Below are 21,422 nucleotides of genomic sequence, written 5' to 3' on the forward strand. Positions count from 1 at the left end.
ACCCCAAAAAAACCCCACCCTAATTTGAATAGATTGCTAACATTTAAAAAATCAGATTTCACATAAAAAGCGGGAATTTGGACTTCTCTGGAAAAAGCCAGCCCGTCTGCCAACACTGTGCCTGCATTCCCTCAAGGCAATACTCGGTTGAAGTTACCTAGATGGGACACAGGCTCGCCACTCTGCCCCACCATTTCCTTTACTTACCCCTGCCGCTGAGGGCAAAGGTCAGCTGCTCTGGGTTATCATCCTTGAGCTTCTGTTTATGTTATACCCACTTCACTCACTGATGCTAGAAGGCAATGTAGAGCAGGGGTTCCCAAACCTGGGCATGCATCAGATTCACCTTGGACTTATGCAAGGACAGGTGGCTGGGGTGCCTGGGTGGCTCAGTCAGTTAAGCGTCTAACTTCAGCTCAGGTCATGATCTCGCGGTTCGTGGGTTCGAGCCCTGCGTTGGGCTCTGTGCTGACAGCTCAGAGCCTGGAGCCTGCTTCGGATTCTGTCTCTCTCTCTCTCTCTCTCTCTCTCTCAAAAATAAATAAAACATTTTAAAAGATTTTAAAAATTAAAGCACAGATGGCTGAGCCTCCCCCAGAGTTGTGGATACAGCAGATCTGGGCAGGGCTTGAGAACGTGCATCGCTAACAGGTTCCCAGGGGATGCGGGCGCTGCTTGAAGACTGGAGTAGGGTTAAGAGCCAGACTCTGTGGGTTCAAATCCCAGTTCTGCCCCTTATCCTTGCCCAGGTGTCCTTGAGCCTCTCTGTGCTTCAGTTTCCCCATCTGCAAAACAGGCATCAGACTGGCTGAGCTTACAGTGAATGTCGTGAGGACCTGAGGAACCCTGACACCGATGAGCGACTCGGGAATATTACTATCACCGCCTACCATGCGTTCGTGGCTGTTTGTGATTCGGGACTTGCTTGGGCAATCAGTGCAGAACGTTTTATTTTGATGTCAACATTTTTGGGGGTAGAGTTTCTTCCTAACTGGGGTGTGCCCGGGGAACTGTGTCTTGCGTGAGAACATCATGTGTCGTGGTCGACAGAGGATTTAACACAGCTGTCCTGAAGCTCTCCCTGGGGGTGAGAAGGATGGGGGTGGAAAGAGAATGCCACCCCCTGCCCCGAGGCAGTGCAACCTGAGGAGGGCCAGTCCCCACCCTGGGTCAGTCCTGCTCTGTCCCAGGGGAGGATCCAGACCATTGTAGGGGGGCCCCATGCAGAGAGCGCTGGGCAGTGCGTCCTCTGATCCCTGCCTGGCAAGTGGGGGACACATGTCACCGATGACCAAAGGAAATAAACAACATGTGGGCTCCCGCCTGTCCACTCCGGCCACCACATATGGGAGGCAGTCGCCGCTGCTGGAAGCTGGCTCAGAGGAGCCCCGCGGCACATCCCTGCCTGGAGGGCAGATTGCACCATCCCGGCAAGGGATGGACCCTGGAGATGACTCCCAGCTTGTAGTCGCCCACGGGGTGCAGGGCTAAAGGTCTCCAGCCCACTGGCCTCTTCTCAGTACCAGGGGGCACCTAGAGGGCCACACCCTCAGCAGAATGTTGAGGTGGGCTTGGCTTTGGAGCCTGACAACCACCGCTTCCTGGCTGGGTGATCTTGGGCAAGTGGCTTCACTACTCGGAACCTCAGTCTCCTGCAAAATGGGGACAACGGCGGCAACCAGCTCCCAGGCACTTGTCGGCGTGACGTGAGCTCATCCACGCAAAGTGCTCAGCACAACTCAGGGCAGACGGATGAGCGCTATTTTGTTACTTGATTTACGCGAGATGCCTGGGAGGCACCCAAGGTGCTCCCTTGAGGGCTGGCGCCTAGTTTGGAGTGTTCTTCAAGTCGCCCTTGCCTTGCACCTGTTCTCAGGGAGCCTGCAGTCTGGGTGGGAGGACCAGGCTCATGCATCGTAAAGGAAGCTGATGGGGTCTCTTTTCCTCCACTGAAGGGTGAGCCCCAGGAGGGTGGGGATAAACCCCAGCGCTGCCCACAGGCGAGTCAGCACCTTGCTTCTGCTCATCCGAGTTATCCTGGGCAATGTTGCACCTCTCTGCCTTATTCTTTTTCATAGCTACTCACCGTTCCAGGTGGGGATGCTGCAAAAGGCATTTAAGCGCGATCATCATACCCACTTCAGAGACGAGGAAACTGAGGTTCAGGGCACCGCTGCTGCTTGTCCGAGATCACTTAGTAAGAGGTGGAGCGGACAGCAGACCCAAGCAGGGCGACTGCAGAACCCGAAGGCTTCATCTTAAGGCCACACCTCCTCCCGGGTGCCAGGCTATCCCAGCCCCCCCCCCCTTTAATCCTCCACAATGAATAACACGTCCCCCTACTACGGTCTTTGCTAAGTTTCCAGTGCTGTGCTAAGGCCACTGCCGCCTTCCACGTCCATTTGACCTTGACTGAGGCAGGAAGTTGGCCCTGGCCACACAAGTGCAGGCTGTCCAGGGACTGAGCCCGCCCCTTCTGCACGTCTCATTCATTCACCCCCTTTGCCATGCTCACCCCCGTGACACAGAACAGGTTAGCACGTGTGTGGTCAACCAGGGAGCAAATGCCTGTCTCCCCGTCCCTTCCAAATTCTCTCTGGGAGTTTCTCTTGCTGTCCCCACCAGGGCTTTGGGAGGTAGGGAAGTGCTCTGCTCCCCTCCCCCCAGGTCAGAATCCAGAAGGAATTCTTTACCCACACCGTTGGCTTACATGGGCGGGGGAAGACAGGACGGAGGAAGGTAAGGGAGCCAGGATTCACACCCACATCTGTTCTTTCCCAGCCCCTGGTGATCCTCAGATTTAAATCCACATAGAATCACCCGGGGCTGCTTATCAAAAGCAGAGGGCATCACCACCTCTCAATATAGGGGGGTTGGTTTAAAGACTGTGATGGTCTTCAAAATCCACACTGCGAGGTCAGCCAGGGCTTCCCAAACACTGATGCTGCACACAAAAGTGCCCAGGGATCTTGGGTTCAAGTGTAGATTTTGATGCCAAAGGTCTGGGTGGGGTCTGAGATTCTGCTTTCCTGCAAAGCTCCCCAGGGGCGTGGATGGTGCTGGTCCTTGACCTCATCTTAAGAACCAAGGGGGTTGGTGCTGTTCTCACCCCTCGTTATACAGGTGAGGACACTGAGGCTCTTAGGCCAACCAGTGTAAGCAGTAGAGCTCAACAGAGTCCCCAGACAGTGCTACCTTGCCCCAGCGGCCTTGATGGTGGCTGAGGGGTGGGGGTAATATTTGGAAGGGGCAACCCAGCTCCTCTTAGCACTCATTGGAGGGCTTTCCCAAGTGGCGTGAGTTGGGGACAGTCCCTACAAAGCTCAGCCAGGCAGGAAGAGGAGGGACTGGGGTTGTATGTGCGGAGCGCCTGTGTGTGTGTGTGTGTGTGTGTGTGTGTGTGTGCGCGCGCGCGCGCGCGCGTGCGCGCTGCTGGGACAATGAGGGGTGTGTGCTGGCAGGTGAAATGCACATCAAAAGGATTCCAGTGCTCAGGGGTGAAGCATGAAATCCTCACCCTGTGCCAGCCCTGCCTGGCCCTCCTGCCAGGTAGGGGGGAGGGGGGTGGACACAGTCCAGAGCGGTCTGCTCGTGCCTGGCCTCCCAACTCTCATCGAACCAAATCTCTGCTTCCCTGTCCCTCAACGACCCTCCCTGGACCCAGCAGATGTATTCTGCCCTCCATTACCCACTCGCTAAGGGCGGCCACACTTGTGTTCCTGGGGGAGCCCTGTGGGAGCCGAGCAGCCCAAAGCAGCGCTAGCGACCTTCAGAAAAACCGTCATTTTACAATCACTTGCCAAAAAAAAAAAAAAGGATTGTTATTGGATCCTGCATCACTCAGCAAGCAGCACTGGGGGTGGGAGCAGCTGAGGCCGGGACCAGGCAGAGACAGTCCTATGTTCCAGGTGGCTTCCCTGGGACCCACATCTCCCCAGAGGTCAGCACCCCACCATCCATGCATAGAATCATCATGGAGTTGCTCTGACTGTAAAACTGTCAGCAAATCAATCTGCCTATGGAACTGTCACAAAACTGTCTTGGGTGTGAAGGTGTCGTAATGTTGTCAAGTATGTGAAACTGTGTAAGAACTTGTCTCGCGATTGTCCTATGTGTGAGACTGTCACAAAATTGTCAAGTAGATGCGGTTGCCATTCTTTTGGGAAAAAGTATCGAGAAAACGGTTCCTTTTCTTTTCCAGCTACAGGGACTGGCGGTTTGTTGTGGTGGGTGGCCTGGAACAAGCTGCTGGAATTCTCCGTGCCTCAGTTTCTTCTTCTGTAGTTAGCTCATTGGGATATTTTGAGGGTCAAATGCATTCTGCTCAAAAGGGCACAGAGTAGGTCCTCAAGAAATCTCATGACCCTTCCCATGAACGGAGTCTCCCTGAAGTGGGTGCGTTTCTGGCTTGCTCACGGCCATAGCCCTAGTACTTGGCAGAGTAGATGCCTGGTATGCAGTAGGTGCTCAGTACTTGTAGGGTGGGGAGTGGACTCAGACAGCTCCTGGCTCCCTCCAGTTCTGGTTCTGTATGGTTTGCTGTGTGACCTTGGGCAGGTCTCTTGCCTCTCTGATCCTCTCTAAACCTACTTGGCTGCTCTAAAGTACCCTGAGACCTGCGTATAAAGTAGCTGGCAGAACTGGGGTTCAATCAACCCTAACCCTTTCCCTCCCCTGGGGAGCTTATGATTCCCCGTTGCTCTTTATTTGCGGAGGCCCCTCCTGGCTCTTTGAGAGGCTATAAAACTTCAGCTCTGGCTGAGCAGGAGGACGTCTGCAGCAGTTAGGACTCTGGTGGGACATGTCCAGCCAATATTGGCACCCCGATGCCATATGCCGTGGGTAGGGGGCAATGCCCACTGGGCTAAACCAGGAGCCTCCTGCAAGCCCTGAGGAGGATGTGAGTGCCAGGATTCCATGGAAGGTAGGGGAAACTTTCTAAGAGGAACTAGAAAGCCTGGATTCCTAAGATTCACTGGAGAAAGGTACCAGGTTTGACATAAGCAACCTCCTTTACTTTGTCCTGTTGAAGTCCTGTGAGGCACAGAGCACAGGGCTAGGAACCAGGACCGTGGTACCCGTCTCAGCGTGGACTCAGACTCCGTGTATGATCTTGGCAGAGTTCCTCCTCGCCCCACGCCTCAGTTTCCCCAGCAGAAAACGAAAGGATTGGTCTTGATAAGGGGCTTTCAAAATACTTTCCTCTACGAAAGCCTTCTTTTCCCCAGAAGGAGATGAGATATGGGCATTCAGTTAACAGGGCAGGAAAGAATAGAGCTGCTTGAGTTGAAATCTGGATGGGTGTGAGAGTGAGGATCTTGAACCCGGTCCTTTTGGGTCCCTTCACCCCCTCCTGGAGGCAGCCCCTGAGGGCTTGGACCATCTCTAAGGACCTTCGAGCCCCAAAGTCCCACAGTTCCAGTGGCGGCAGGAGAGGTGACACAGCAGCCAGCAGACAGCCTGGGTTCAAACCTCAAACCAACCTCTCTGGGCCTCAGTTTCCCCATCTGTAAACCCGTGTCGGGCAGACGGTAGACGTGTGGCAGCGGGACGTCTGTGAGCAGCGTGGAGCCCCTACGTGGCCAGACTCTGTCGCCATAACCCGGTGAGGTGTTAGTATCTTCCCTTACAGACAAAGAAGTTAAGGCACAGAGAAGGTAAGTGAGGTGCCCAGAATCACACAGCTGATGAGCGGCAAGCTGCGATTTAAGGCCAGGCAGTCTTAGTAACTGGTGGCTGTTATTGAGTATTAGGGAGAATCTAGCCCTCAGAACAGGCCCAACATAGACACCCTCCTCACCTCATAAAATTAAGCCCAAGGAAGCCTTGGGTAGATGATCAGCGCCCAGCACAGAGAAATCCTGGGGCCCCACTGCCAGTAAGCACCAGGGAAGGGGACCAGCCCTAAAAGTCAGGGCTGTCAGGGTTCCAGCGACAGCCCCAGCCCCTCTCAACCAGCACCCCCCTGGGGATCAGGAGGTTCCGAGGGGTGACAGAGTCGAGAATCCAGTCTGGGCCTCCAGGCAAGCGCTAAGCATCTTCGCGCACCCAATTCTGGGTCTGGTCTCTTCCCATAGGCTCCCTTCCCCTCTCGAATCTGAGCAGGAGGGAGAGAGCCCCAACGTAGCCTCCTGCCTCAGATCTTTGGGTCCTAGGGCAAGTCCCTCCCTGTTTCTGAGCCTCGGTTTCTCCATCTGTCAAAACCCATTGTGTGGAAGGGTCCAGTATGCATTTACACATCCGTCCATCTGACAGGCATTTCTTAAATACCTATGAGGTACCACACCGTTTCCTAGACTCCAGGAGCATAGGGGTAAAACAGGAAACAAAAAACCCCATCTCGTTTGCTTTTGTTCGACTTATTAAAGTTAAAAGACAAATCACAGAGGGGCGCCTGGGTGGCTCAGTCCATTAAGCCTCTGACTTCGGCTCAGCCCATGATCTCACGGTTCTTGAGTTCGAGCCCCGCGTCAGCTCGGTGCTGACTGCTCAGAGCCTGGAGCCCGCTTCGGATTCTGTGGCTCCCTCTCTCTCTGCTCCTCCCCTGCTCCTGCTCTGTCTCTCCCTCTCCTTTAAAAATAAGTAAAAACACTAAAAAAAAAAAAAGGAGACAAATCACAGACCTGTGGAAACATTTTAGAACGATGCACACAACGATTCTAGATTGGAAGGTAGATTTCCCAGGCTCTCTGTCTTACTCATCCCCGCTCCCAGTGTTACGCATAGTGCTGGGTATGCCGGGTGCTCTGTAAACGTTTGTTGAATGAATGAAGGAACGGGACTTGCTGCTCCCAAACTTGTGACAAAGGGTGGAAACCGTCTGAGTCCTCCCCTCCCCTGCCGCTGTGTTCTAAAGAGAGCTGCCTCGTGGGTATGCAACTGGGACCTGACACCCCCTCCAGGGCTTGGTGAGAGGGGGGACAGGTATCTTGGCATCCCCTCCCCCCCACCCTCTCTGCCGCCACCACCTCCCCAGCCTGTATAAACGGATTTCTGAAGAGAATCCAAGAAGGGTTGTCCCGCACTTCCCCACCTCCCTCGACCCAGCTGGGGTGGCAAGGGAACCACTCATAGTTTGGAGGGCGCCTGAGGATCGTGGAAATGGCGTTTCATCCCCTGATGGAACACACACTTACGGACCAGCCTCATTTCTACCGGGAAGGAGGGGAGTGCCGAAGGGGCCAGCGCAGGCCCGGGGAAGACCGCACTGCCACCGTTGGGCCAGTTGTCTGCCTAAGCGACCGTCGGAGACAGGTGAGCTTGATCCAAGCTCTGGATTCCCAACCCAAAGAGCCAAGAGGCTGTGGGGACGCCACGGGGTGGTGAGGGAGGTAGGAAAATCAGGAGAAGAAGACCCCATGCTCCTCCCCCCTGATAAATCACACCCCGCCACAGTTATGACATCTGTCCCATGGCGGGGGCATGAAGCGGGGCATAGGAACATTCAGACCTGACCCCCTGCCCCTCTGCTCGCTGGTGATGAGGCCCCAAGTTTACTCAGTGCTGAGTGTTATGAGGCGACATCAGCACCAGAGACCGAAGAGACCGTAGAGACCACTGTCCCTGTCCCTACTCCCTGTATTCTGCCCCCCAACGTGCAGAGGGGGAGGGAGGGAGAGGGCACGGCACATCTCCCCACAGGGCAGGTCAATGGACTCAGGAGCCACGTCAGGGAGGGGGAAGAAGAAAATTAGACCTATGTTTTTAAAATGTAGCACCGGGCTGGGTTTTTTAATACCAGAAAGCTTTGAGATCTGCCCAGATAATTCAGGACTGGGTTTTAGAGATACAACAGAGAACTAGAGAGAGAGAAAGCACATGCCATATTTGCAACCCTCTGTCACATGTTCAGTCAGATCATTAAGCCACTTACACACAGAGGAGGCCAAGGATCATCATTCTTAATATACAAAGAACTCCTAGAAATTGATAAGAAAAACAGGAACAACTAAAGTGGGAAAACGGGCAAAGATATTACCAGTAACTCAAAGGAGAAAGACAAATGAGCCAGAAACCACATGGAGAGCTACCTTACCTCACTAATACTTTAAAAAAAATTTTTTTTAATGTTTTTATTTATTCTTGAAGGAGAGGGAGAGACAGAGCATGAGTGGGGGAGGAGCAGAGAGAGAGAGGGAGACGCAGAATCCAAAGTAGGCTCCAGGCTCTGAGCTGTCGGCACAGAGCCCGACGCGGGGCTCGAACCCACAAACCGTGAGATCGTGACCTGAGCCGAAGCCGGACGCTCAACCGACTGAGCCACCCGGGGGCCCCAACTACTTTTCAAAATGAAGATTAAAACAAGAAGGAAATATTATTTGTGACCTACAGGATACGGAAACTGTATAAGATTGAAGTCACCCACACCTCTCTTTCGAGGAGGGGGTTTGGGCAGGGTCTATTAACGTTTCAAGGGTGTAGCACAAGGGCAGTAACCTCATTGTACAGATCGCACCCTGAGGCCCGGAGAGAGGCAGGCACCTTCAGAGTCACCCGCTTGGTCACCAGAGGGCAGGGCTGGAATCCTGATTACGGGACAGGTGCCTTTGGCTAGTCGGCCACAGAGCCTCTGGCCACCTGGTCCACTCCGTCTGGCCTTGTGTATGGTCTGGTCCTCGGCACCTGACCTGGGAGGCTAGGCCCAGGCTACTCACTGCTGCCCCGGGGGCTGAGGATGGCTGGGGCCTTGCTGGTGTAGGTGACACTCCTTCCCCAGGGTATACGAGGCTCCCGGCTGAATCCTAGCTTTGCCACCTTGGCCGGGGAAGGGGTCCTTTGACCCTCGGGGCCTCAGTGTCTCATCTGCAATACAGAATGATGCTCTCCAAGGGTTGCCTGGAGGGTAAAGGCAGGTGATAGCCTGCAGAGCACCTGGCTGTGTGCCCGCCTACATGCCAAGCACTCATTAAATGGGAGCCAAACATATCCTTATGCTCTGTCCTGGGTTTAGCTGACAATCCTGGGCACAGTGAAAAAGAGCTCTTTGGAGCCCCAGCCTGGGTTCCAATCCAGGCTCTATGAGGGCTGTGCGAATCTGGGTAACTGACTTCCCCCATCTGGGTCCTATTTTCCTCTTCTGTAAAATGGGTACCCATCTCCTAAGGATGTGAGTGGTGCACACAAAGCACCCGGCACGCAGTAGGTGCTCAATAAACCGTACGATGCCAGTGGGGAGGAACTGAACGGAAGAGGGCAAACCGGCCCAGCACGTGGTGGGGGGTGGCAGAATGTCCCCAGAAATGGGGCCATCGACGGCCTCGGCTCGGACTCTCTCGTGGCCCCGAGGCACTGTCTCCACTAAACTGCAACCCAGGCGGTCTGAGGAACCTGGGCTTGCACAGGCCTGAAAATCTGACATCCCCAGTCAGTGGGCCTCAGTCTGCTCATCTGCAAAACGGGAACCATACTCCTTCTTACCCAGTTAAAACCAGAACTAAGGTCTGGAACCAGGAAGGGCAGCGGAGCCAGGGGACGGCGGTCGCTGTGAGCTCTGGCAGGCCCTCGAAGGGACCGGGACTACCAAGCGGGCAGAAGCCGGCTCATGGTGGCTGAGTCTCTACAGCAGGCAGGGACCCGTGCCACCCTGGTCCTTGTGGCAGATGACTTCAAGGCCACTATGGCTCTACAAGCTGGGGCTACACGTTCCCCATTTTCATGGAGGAGAACGCTGAGGCTCAGAGAGATGAAGTGCTGCCCCACGAACTCACGGCAAGGATGCAACCCAGAGTCTCAGCTCCTAACTGCTGGGGGCATGCTTCCCTGGTGACTCCTGCCCCGTGGCTCTCCAAAAGCAGAGGACAGCCCTTGAAAGCCATACGTCTGTCAGGGCCCAAGGTCAGCCCAAGAGGGGCCCTGAGCTGTTTGTGAGGACAGACAGGAGGAGATTTATTCCAGGCAGAAGAGAGGACCTGCCTTAAAGTCAGCTTTGCATACAAATGTCCTGAGTGTTTGTATTCTTTTTCTTCCTGTTGTTGGTGGTGGTTTTGGGTGTGATGCTAGACAATAAGATGATCCATAGACAATAAGATGTTTAGCCCTTTAGCCAAAACAGCCCTGAGAAAATGCCTGCCTCGGGCTGGGGCTGCTCAGCCCCGTGGGGAGGATTCTGACACCCCTCGGGATGCCCTTCAAGCCAACTTCACTGTCACCTCTCCTACTCGCACACTAAGACCCGCTCTGGTGGGCCTGACACCTCCATCAGTCTGGGGCCCCCAAGGACAGGGTCCGGCTACCAGCAAGTGCCAGCTGCAATGCAGTGACCGAGGGGACATTCAGGGACGAGGGTGAGCCGAGAAGCATCCCCTGCATTTGAGAATTCCAATAGTGAGCTGGGGAGGGGCCGAGGCCCGCATGTTGTCATGGAAGGCATGGGTCACGGAAGGGTGGCCCGCTTGAGGGATGGAGAGCCGAGGGCTCACACCCTTCTAATGAGACTTTCTTATAAGGACCTTTTCTTTTCTTTTCTTTTCTTTTTTTTCTTTTCTTTTCTCTCTTTATCTTTCTCTCTCTCTCTCTCTCTCTCTCTCTTTTTTTTAGATTTTCTTTTTAAATAACCTACGCCCAACGTGGGGCTCAAACTCACAACCCCGAGATCAAGAATCGCACATTGAGCCAGCCAGGTGCCCCTTACAAGGATATTTTCTAAGATTAAAAAGCCCAGACCAGAAGGCAGAAGACAACCCCCTTCCCCAAAAAGCTCGTGGGCTTTGACCACATGAACAGTATCATGGGTAATGATTTCTAAACTCCAAAGGACATACAAAGTTAGCAGATGGGTGTCGGACCAATGAAAGATATTTTCAATGTCAGAACCAACATGGGGTCAATATACAGGTAACACCGTGAGTCCTACAAATTGATCACAAATATTCAGGAAACGCAATAAAAAAGTGGACCAAATAAAAATAAAATAAAAATTGGGGCGCCTGGGTGGCTCAGTCGGTTAAGCGTCCGACTTCAGCTCAGGTCACGATCTCACCGTCCGTGAGTTCGAGCCCCGCGTCGGGCTCTGGGCTGATGGCTCAGAGCCTGGAGCCTGTTTCCGATTCTGTGTCTCCCTCTCTCTCTGCCCCTCCCCCGTTCATGCTCTGTCTCTCTCTGTCTCAAAAATAAATAAAAATGTTAAAATAAATAAATAAATAAAAATAAAATAAAAATTGAAAAACAAAACAAAGTAAAATAAAAAGCCAAGAGGAATGAAATAAGAGGAAATAAGAGGAATGAAAATCAAATACAAATACTTAAAATTGACAGAAATATAAAATAAGTCACATTTTTAAACTAAAACAGTAAGATAAAAATAACTAAGAAAAACAAAATGTAAAAGCAAAATTTAAAATGCACTTTTAACGTAAGCGTAAATACATCAAAATTCTGTTAATTAAAAGGAAACACTGCAATTCATAATGGTGAAAACTTTATTTATTTTTTCTCTTCCCTGGAGTAATTAGTGAAAAATTTAAAAATAAAATTAAACTGTCTACGTGGGATAAAAGAGAACAAAGCTTAAAGAAGTGAAACAAATGTAAGAGTGAAATAAAAAACCAGCAATTTGTAACAATTTAAAAAAGAAAAGCAAGAAAAATAAAATGGAAAACAAGGGCAGGATTTTGCACGGCTGGTGCGGATAATGTGCTATGAATTAGGGAGCTGCCAGGAGGGAGGGACGGGGGCAGGAGGAAGGAAAAGCATGTCCAAAAGACAGCATCTGACTGGGTTTTTCCAGCCTGCGTTGGGTACAGGGTAGGACGTCGGGCCCCGCGACGGCCTCATCCACAAATAGCCATCACATCATTTATACATTTATAATGTGCCAGCACCACGCACACACACGCCCACATCCTTCCAGCCTCACTGCCATCCTCTGGAGTCGGATTTCATTGAGGAGTAAACAGAGGCTCAGAGACGGTAGTCACTGTGCGACAGTCACACAGCACTTAGGACCACCATCTCCTTTGAATCTGGGCTCCTCCAAGTGACCTTCTTTTGACAAGTCAGGTCTCCTAAGGACTTTCAAATGCAAGCCGGGGCGTGTCTGACACCAGGCTGGACAGCTCTGGACTCTGGAAAGTCCAGAGTTACTTGATCTGGAAAGAGCCAACCCCTCATGGTGCATGACGGGTGTCACCATTTATTGAGCACCTACTATCTCCCAGGTGGGTTGCATGCATAATGTTAATCCTTAAGACAACCATATGATGTAGATGCTATCAGTGTCCCCATTGTACTGATACACGACACTGAGACCCAGGAGTGGAATATTTTCACCCAAGCAAGGCAGTAGCAGAGGTGGGACCTGAGCCCATGAACGTCCAGCCCCAATCCCATCCTCCCTGCCTGGTGCTGGAACTCTTAAGAGCACCCCCTATTTTCTAGGAATGCCCTACTTTGCAAGTTAGCCAACAGACGCGCAGAAGGGAGAGGTGAACTGCCCAAGGTCACTTAGCCAGTGAGTGGCAGAGCCCATGGCCTTCGTGACAGCCTGTTGGCCACCCGCTGCTCATCTGGGACTTGCTAGGGACAGCTGTGCCTGCCTGCCAACACCAGAGCACGCTCCTGTAGGGCAGTCGTGACCTTCCTTCTCTGCGTGTCTCAGCCCCGGCGGATGTGGGCACCGCTGTTGGACTTCAGGGAAAGTGGAGGCTTCTGGCGAAAGGGAGTGGTTTTCCCCATGCGGTCTGGGTCCCCCCGGCTTGGGAATGCCTTTCTTTTGAGCTGGTGAGACAGAACCCCCACCACGGTGGCGCACTGGAGCCTCCACCATGGATGGCAGAGCGGGGGCTCTATGAATCACACGGCATGACTCCAAGAAATCATCCCGGGGCAGGAGGGGGTGGCCTGGCCCGAAGCCGCTGTGCCCAAGACGAGTTTGTCAGCGGTGGGAACCGGACCATTCCCTGTGGGACCCGGCGGGGGGGATCCCCGAGGTTGGGGCCGAGGGCGTGTGTCTGAATAGCACCGCCTGCTGCATAGGAGGTTCTGGCCCCTGGGGACCTGGAGACACATCCCAGCTTCTCCCCGTCCTGGCTCTGTGCCCTTGGCAAGTCAACTGCCCTCTCTGAGCTTGGAGGGCCTCCTCTGTAGAATAATAGGATCAAACCGCCTCACGGGCTATTGTGTGGCTGAACTGGGAGAAGGCCTGGCGGGCTGGTTATGCACCCAAGCTTTGGAATTAATTGTCTGGGTTTCAATCCTGGTTTTGCCAAACTTACTTTGCCAAGCTACTGGACTGAAGCATATGAAATTGCTAACGTGGGGCCGGTTTTGACCTATAAAAATGGCAATTGCATACACTCTATGTAATGCCCCTCTCTCTTCAGTTTCCTCCTTTGCCAAATATGGACAAGAGTCCTCAGAGCAAACCTGGGAGGCTGAGAAATGACTGAGCTCGGGCTCTGGGACCGGGCAGGATTTGAGCCTCGGCTGTGTGGCCTTGGGTAAGTTACTTGACCTCTCTGTGCCTCAGTTTTCTCATCTGTAGAACAGGGATCATAACGGGGCCCACCTCATATAGGTTTATTAAGAAAACTTAATCAGTTCATACATATAAAGTACTTAGAACAGGGCCTGGTCTTGTTCAATCAAATAAAATAATACAGGTAACGGCACCTTGCGTTGAGTTAAGGCTTGAATGTAAAACCAGATCAAAAACAGACTTTTTGAAACCTTTGATGTCAGCAGAAGTTAAGTATTTTTCTTTTTAGTTTATTTATTTATTTATTTATTTATTTATTTATTCTTAAATTTTATATTTATTTATTTATTTTAATTTTTTTTTTTAAACGTTTATTCAGTTTTGAGAGACAGAGAGAAACAGAGCATGAGCAGGCAAGGGGCAGAAGGAGGGGGACACAGAATCCGAAGCAGGTTCCAGGCTCTGAGCTGTCAGCACAGAGCCGGACGCGGAGTTTGAACTCACGAACTGCGAGATCGTGACCTGAGCCGAAGTCAGACGCTCAACCGACTGAGCCACCCAGGCGCCCCTTATTTATTTATTTTGAGAGGTGGGGGGTGGGGCAGAGACAGAGAAAGAGAGAGAGAGAGAGAGAGAGAGAGAGAGAGAGAGAATCCAAAGCAGGCTCCATGCGGTCAATCAACACAGAGCCCGACGCGGGGCTCGAACTCATGCACCTGAGCAGAAACCAAGCATCAGACACTTCACCGACTTAGCCACCCAGGCGCCCTGAGAGTTAAGTATTTTTAAAGAAAAAAATACATATATATGTTTTTAGGAACCTGTATGTGTGTGGAAATATAGGTGAGAAGCGTGATCCTGGCTGTTTACTGAGCCTGGGGCCGCTCTGTGTACTGACAGCGTCCATGGCCTGAGGTTCTAAGGGAAGGTCTGGCCTTGAAGCAGGGATGGCTCTCAGTCCCGCCCAGGTCTCGGCCGGCTCCCTCGGATGGAACGACACAGCCAAGCCACGGACCTATGTGGCACACAGGTAACTCCAGGGGCCCATATGAGGCTCCCCCGGTCCTGGGCTGGCCCCTCGTTATTAAGAAGCCTCCGCCAACAGCCTTGGCGCGCTTGACTCCACTCCTCATCTGACGTTTATCCGAGACCTGGGAGAAAGGCACAGAAGACCCAGCCCAGCCAAGCCATCCAGGGAAACCGAGGCTCTCAGAAGCCCTACACCAGGACCTTCAGGCTCCAGAACAGGCTGCCTTCCTCTGCCTCTCCACAGCCGCCCTCCCCTCCTCCCCAGTCTCGACTGTACCCTCACTTCCACCCCCAGCTGGGTGACCATGGGTGACGTGCTGCCCTGATTGAGCCTCCGTATTTGCCCAGGTATCGGTCTCAGAGGTCTCAGTCGGCCTTTTCGGCCCCAGCACGCCATCATTCTATCACCCTTCTCCAGAACTCCCGAGAGAGAAGGCAAGCGGAATTCTCTGCAAACTGTAAAGTGCCGTGTGAACAAGAGGATGGTTACTGGCATTGGATGGGTTTTCCAGAGAAGTCCGTCGTAGCCCGGATTTGCTCCGGTGGGTCTGGAGTCTGGAAGACCCAGGCCACGCATCCATATCCTCTGTGACCTTGGACAAACCAGGCTCCCTCCCTGAAGCAGCCTTCCTCTTCTGTAAGGGCAGAGGGTGCAACCACATCCACCCGGCAGGGTCAGCGAGAAAGGCCCACGCAGTATCTGGCACCCAATGGCTGCTCAGGGGTGTCTGACGCAGGAGGAAATTCAGGGCTCTGACCGATCATTCCACCTTCTGAGACTAAAAGCCACAGGCCTTGGGAAGGACGCAGCCACCGGATTCAGGGCCACACGACCTGCAAAATGTGTCAGGAGCGGTTGCTGCTCATTGAGGCGATTTGGTGTCGCATTTGTAGCTCCGCGGCCAGACTCCCTGGGTGCACCTGCTATGTGACCCCCCCCCCCCGGGCCTTAGTGTCCCCATCTGTGCCGTAGGGATCCTCCTAGAACCCATCTCGGAGAGACTGATGGGGACCACACTGGGCTCAGCTGACCCAGCAGCCTCCACACTTCCTCGACAATGGTAAACATGACAGCTGTATATCCGTTCATGCACAGCACGCAGAATACACACGCTAGTACAAACACACACACTCTCGCACGTAACCCACACCTATGGGCACACGAGCAAGTGCACTCACCTACTCAGACACACGTTCGCGTGTACATGTAGCCTGAAACGCACTTCCCAAAATAATATTTAATTTTAACCCTCGCAACACATTCTGGTATTTTCTAAGGTTAGCGAACTATAGCCTGTGGGCCAAAGCTGGCCCTCAGCCTGTTTTTGCACGGCCTGTGAGCTAAGAATGGTTTACTACAACAACAACAACAAAGGACAGTAGGTGACAGGTCAAATGTGGCCAGCAAAGCCTAAAATATTTACTCTCCGGCCCTCTACATTCTATACCGTTCTGTTCTGGTCCCTCGGTGTACCGTTCAAAAATGACGGCTGTACTTAATAAATGGATCTCCCTGATCCGCTGCCGGCTTGTAAATCTCAGTTTGAAAACTTTGGATTAAAGCAAGCATCCGTTTTCCACTAGATGGAAAAATGGATGGATAAACGGTTAAGTCCCACCCGTGACAAGGCTCCTCTCGGAGACCTCCACCTTGCGAGCCATCAACAGACCCCATTTGTACTTCTGGGCACAAGCTTTGGAGCCCCCAAACCCTGGGTCCGCATCCCACATGTTGGGAGTTCCTGGGCAGGTCACTGCCCCTTTGTGAGCCTCAGTTCCTTTGTCTGGGAAATGGGTAGAACACCAGGCAGTGCCATGGTGAGGATTCCCCGTGTGTGGAGCTCCTGGCGCATGGCCAGCCCTCGCTAAGTGGCCTCAGGGCTCTCCTTTGGTGACTGGGTGGTAGCTAGGCGGTTTCCATCCCTGGAGAGGGAGGTGGATCCCCCCCAAGCGTGGGGGAGACCGCGAGGTGAAAGCAGCATCTCCTATGAGCCCAGTGTGGGCTCCAGAACTGGCTGCGGAGGGAGACGGCATGTGAGCGGAGCCAAACTTATTGAGTACTTACTATGTGCCAAGCATCCTGATTTCCTGGCCTCAACCAACCAGCCATATTTTTATGAAGACACCCAGACCCAAAGGGCCCAAAATGACTTGTCTTAAGCAGGACTCTGCCAATACGCAGCGCCTTCCCGACCCCTCCAGGTGCGGTTAGCAGCCCTCTCCCCGTCCTTTAGCAACTCGTTCCCCTTCCAGGGTCGCCCCTGACATGCATCTTTACCTGGCATCACCCGGATGCCAGCATTTGGGGGGGGGATGCACCTTGTTCTGGGTCCAGCCCTGGCCCAGCCCTGGAGACAAGAAACCTGGGTCCTTCCCCGTCTCTGCCACTGCCCCAGGCACCTGCTTGCCGGGTCTCAGCATCTCTGCTATGCACAGGGGATAGTGTGTCTGCCTGGCTGTCCACGCAGGGCTCTGCAATTTACAGAGAACGAGTACGATCACCCCCCACCCCCCGATGTCAGCGCTGTCACAGTATTTTGACAGATGAAGAAAAAGGCTCACAGCAAGGACAAGGGCAGACGTGAGGTTCAACCCACGTGAGATGCCCTTACCCCAAGTCCAGAGAGCATCCCACCCTGCTGTAGAATGGGAGGGGGGAAGGAGGAGAATCTTTATGAGGCGCCTACAGTATGCTTCAGGACACCTTCCCTCTGGGACTGCGGTGAATCTTTCCAACTGCCGAAGAGGTAGGTATAACTGTTCCCATTTCACAGATGTGGAATCATAGATTGGAGAAGGCATGGTAGGGTAGGAGAGGGCTCAGGATTTGAACCCAGGGCTATCTGAATTCCAGAGCTGAATTCCCTGAATTCCCTCTGCCCCTGGCTGCCCCGGGTCTAGAAAGATCTTAAAATCACCCTGCAAACGTGGGGGAAACTCTCACCTCCACCAGGCCCCCTCCCCAGCAAGCCTTGGACATCAGGGAAGTCAGTCACAGCCTGTCTTCTCCTCATTGCCTAAATGAAGCTCCATATCGCGGTTGGGGGGGTGCAGACCAGAGCCCCCTCACACTCCCTGACTGTCCCATTGCCAGGACACCCCAGCATGTTTCCAGAGAAATGTTTCCATCTGGTTCTGATTCATTTACACTTAATTCATCAACATGTTGTTTTGTAAGAGACACTCGAGATCCAAGAACCTTTCTCAAGCCTTGCCTTTCATTCTTGCTTGTCTTAGAAACAGAAAAATTGGGTTTCATCAAAAAAAAAAAAAAAAAAAAAAAACCAGTGACGCCAGAGCTGGAGGAAGCAGGGGTGTGGGGTGTCAGGCCCCGAGGGGGGCTGCTGCTGGGCCTTGCAGAGCAGGCCGGAGGCAGAGGCTAAGGACTCTGGCACGGAGGGGAGGCTGGGGAAGTCAGGGGAGGGACATCCCTCCACCCCGGCAGCTGCTCAAGGGCAGCCCAGGGTCTCTACACCTTGGCATCTCCAAGGTTCCCAACACAGAGCCTGTGGCACTTGTTGAATGAACAAGTGAAGGAACCGATGAAAGAAGCACAACCAACACCCAGGTGCCTTCGGGACGCACTCTCCTGCTAAAGTTAGAGGAAAATGTCAAAGCGGGTAAGACTCTCAGGGGTGTCCCGTGGAATCTTCCGAGCAGCTATCTGACGAAAAATGGCCTCTGCTGCATAATTAGTTTGGGATCCTGAGGCCTCGTCCCACTGCTTCACCATGAATGCTCTGGTAAGTCCTGCAGTCAAGAAATCTGCAAAACTAAGCGTTTCCCAAACCTATTTGGCCAGGATTCCTATGACCCCCTTGCGTAATATGCTACGGGAAAGGTTTTCCTACCCCCCACCCCCCACCCCAGGGCCAGTGGGGAAACTGAGGCTGTAGGCAGGAGTGGGGGAGTCCACGCGCCCAAGGTCACACAGTACAAAGGGGTCCAGAGTGGGACTGAAATCCGTGGCACCCGACTGACAAGTGGAGCCACAAGCCTCTCTCTGCTGATGCTGGATGGGGCATGTTTGTGGCCCCTACGCAAGACATCAACCGCTTCCGGGAGGGGCGCCGAGAGCCCCCTTGACAAACTGGGGCAACGTCAGGGGCTGCCATGCCCAACGTTCTCACCAAGCGACTGGTGACGGGGAAAGGGATTGGAAGTTTTCTTTTTCTTTATTCTGTGTGTGTGTGTGTGTGTGTGTGTGTTGTGCCTGTCTGTCTGTCTCTGTCTTTTTCGGACTGTGAAACATCTCAAAGATCTAAACCAGCTCTTCTTCAGATGGGGAAACTGAGGCTCTGAGAGGGAAGACCAACACAGCTCAGGCGACACCCTGTCAGATGGATCGGGATTCGAGCCTGCTTTGCTGCTTACCTGCTGTGCAACCTTGGATGAGTCAGTTTCCCTCTCTGAATCTTCATCCAGATAAAAAGCACCTCCCATAGCCAGGGACATCATGGGCAGGAAATGAAGATGTGTTGCAAATGCCCACTAGGAGCCTGTGTACTCCTAGTGAATACTCCCCAATTCACTCAGTCTTACCCATAGCTGCCTGGTGAGTTAGATACTTCAGATTACTATGCCTATTTCATTTTTTTTTAACGTTTATTTATTTTTGAGACAGAGAGAGGCAGAGCATGAACGGGGGAGGGGCAGAGAGAGAGGGAGACACAGAATCGGAAGCAGGCTCCAGGCTCTGGGCCATCATCAGCCCAGAGCCCGACGCGGGGCTCGAACTCACGGACCGTGAGATCGTGACCTGAGCTGTAGCCGGACACTCAACCGACCGAGCCACCCAGGCGCCCCTACTATGCCTATTTTAAAGAGGAGTCAATGAGGAGAAAGTTTTTCTTTTTCATGTCTTTGGTCTGCTTTAACACTGAGAAAAATCTTAGAGATTTTCTAAAAGAACCTCAGGTGGGTAAACCCAGGCTCAGAGAGGCAAAGTGACTCTCCCGAGGTCTTCAGCTGGTCACTGGGGAAGCTGGGATTTGGACCTGGGCAGGCTGACTCCAGAACCCATGGGATCAACCACTATACAAGGGCCATCTACACAGGACCACGAGGTCCCAAACTTCCCCCGGCTTACCCTGAAGCCCACCCACTTCTCCTCCCCCTGGGTCCCTCCATTCAGTCACACCCGAGATTGGAGCCCTTTGGGCCAGTCTCCCTGCTCCCCCCAATCCCAGCTCCCAGTTCTCCCGTAGCCCGTCTGCTTCCTGCTCCGCTCCAGCAGTCACTGGGTCCAGGCAGGGCTTTTTCCCCAAGTAGATGAGAAACCCCTAGAGGGCAGACTCTCTTTCTTACTCCCATGTAGCCTTCCTGAGACCTAACACCACAGCTGGGAAGAAAGACACTGGATCTTCCACTCACCTGCTGGACAACTTAGCAAGGTTACCTAACCTGTCTGAGCCTTGGCCTCGGCTTTATAAAATGGCATGGGTGTTCTCATGAGGAGGCAGTGGGGATTCCCTTAATGAAGGACAGCCTTGGTGCCATGGCGGGCATTCCAAGGTTGGTTCGGACCGGCACCAGCTCAGGAGGAGGCTCGCCTGCTTGCCTTCCTCAGCCCCACCGGCTCTGCTGACCCCCACTCTGCAGGGACGGCCTCAAACCCACCTCCTGAGGACATTCTGACTCTCGCAGTGAGGATGCAAGGGTCCCCTCTGTGCCCCAGGTACACTTAGAGTCTGAACCTTGGGTTATCTTCCTAGTGCTCCTAGGAGGTCAAGATGGAAAAACCTGGGGGGGGGGGAGGCTCTGGGACTTCTTCCAGGTCATCCCAGAACCAATGGACTTGAACTCAGGTCTCAGATCTGGAATTCACAAAGCTCATGTCCTTACCAGAAAGGAGAGAGCCCACTGAGAATCACTGCCTTCCGGGAGGTGATGCGAGAGTCAGGGTCAACGCTGGGGCTGAGTCCGGGGCATCTGGACTCCTGGCCCAGGGCTGTATGTCTTCTCCTGGCTCAGCACGGATACCAGGCATGGCTTCTAAGCCCAAAATTCTGTCCCATAGTCCCGGTATCCTGGGCTTCCTATCTCTGCACAGAGCCACCCTCCTTCTTTTCAGCAATGTTGCAACTATGGGGAGCGGGTCAGTGAGAGAGCCCTACCAGCCCCTTCCTTCCTTGGACAGCCTCCTTGGGCCAGCTGGCTCAACAGGTACCCTGGAGCCTCAGTCTCCCCATCTGTAAAGCGGGCCTGACGGCTACGCGGAGGAGTTAGTGGCCCAGGGCGCCGGGCACCATGCAGCTGTCCCAAGGGCCGTCTCCCTGTGGGCCCCGCTGTGGGCGACCTGCCACCCTGCCCGCTGCCCCTGGTACCTTGCTTCTTCCTTCGGTTCGGGGGGATCATGTTCGCGGCGTGGGCGACGAGCAGCAACAGGCAGAGTGGCGCCCGCATCTGGGCAGCCTGGTCGGGGCGGGCGCGCGGGGGGCTCCCCGGGAGGCCCGACGGCTGCTCCGGGCGCGCGGGCGCATCCACGGGGCGCGGGTTCGGTGCCGCCGCCAGGGACGCGCCGTCCGCCCAGGGGCCGGCCGCCAGGTCGAGTGAGGGCGTCGGCGGAGCGCGGACACTGCCCCGGCGGGGAGGAGCCGGCGCGCGGGGCGGCGCGTTAACCCGCTCGGGAGGAGCGCGCGGCGGGGGGCGGGGGTCGCCCGGCGGGGGTCCGGAGGTCGGCGGGTCCCGCAGCCCGCGGTCTGGCGTCGTTCCGCCCCCTGCACTGCCCCTCTCCCCAGCCCCGCCGCCGCCGCCGGCCGGGCAGACACAGGTACAGACGCGCGGCCGCCAAGTGACCCCCATCCTTGTGCTCTCGGCACGTCGCGATCCTCCCACTCCCCGCCTGCCGCCGATTTTCTCTCTTCTCCTTCTCGGTGGCTCCTGTCTCCTGCGCCTGGCCCTTCAGGGCCACTCCTGCACTTCCTCTCTTCTTCTGTCTTTGTCTCACGTCCCCCCCCCCGCCCCCCAAACTCTGTGG

At 54.0% G+C, this 21,422-nt stretch overlaps 1 protein-coding gene across 1 annotated transcript in view; it reads right to left on the reverse strand.

The window, feature by feature from the left end:
• Nucleotides 1-20,848, reverse strand: part of RSPO4 (R-spondin 4) — a 33,808-nt gene extending 12,960 nt beyond the window's left edge. Inside the window, exon 1 of the mRNA XM_047067917.1 lies at nucleotides 20,770-20,848. Within this exon, the coding sequence (XP_046923873.1) occupies nucleotides 20,770-20,848 (79 nt within the window). The remainder of the gene's footprint in view (nucleotides 1-20,769) is intronic.
• Between the last annotated feature and the right edge of the window lie 574 nt (nucleotides 20,849-21,422).

This window comes from Lynx rufus, unplaced genomic scaffold, assembly GCF_022079265.1.
Source record: "Lynx rufus isolate CCGP_SWC_20201006 ecotype Redwood Valley unplaced genomic scaffold, mLynRuf1.p SCAF_8, whole genome shotgun sequence".
In the NCBI taxonomy this organism is placed as follows: domain Eukaryota; kingdom Metazoa; phylum Chordata; class Mammalia; order Carnivora; family Felidae; genus Lynx; species Lynx rufus.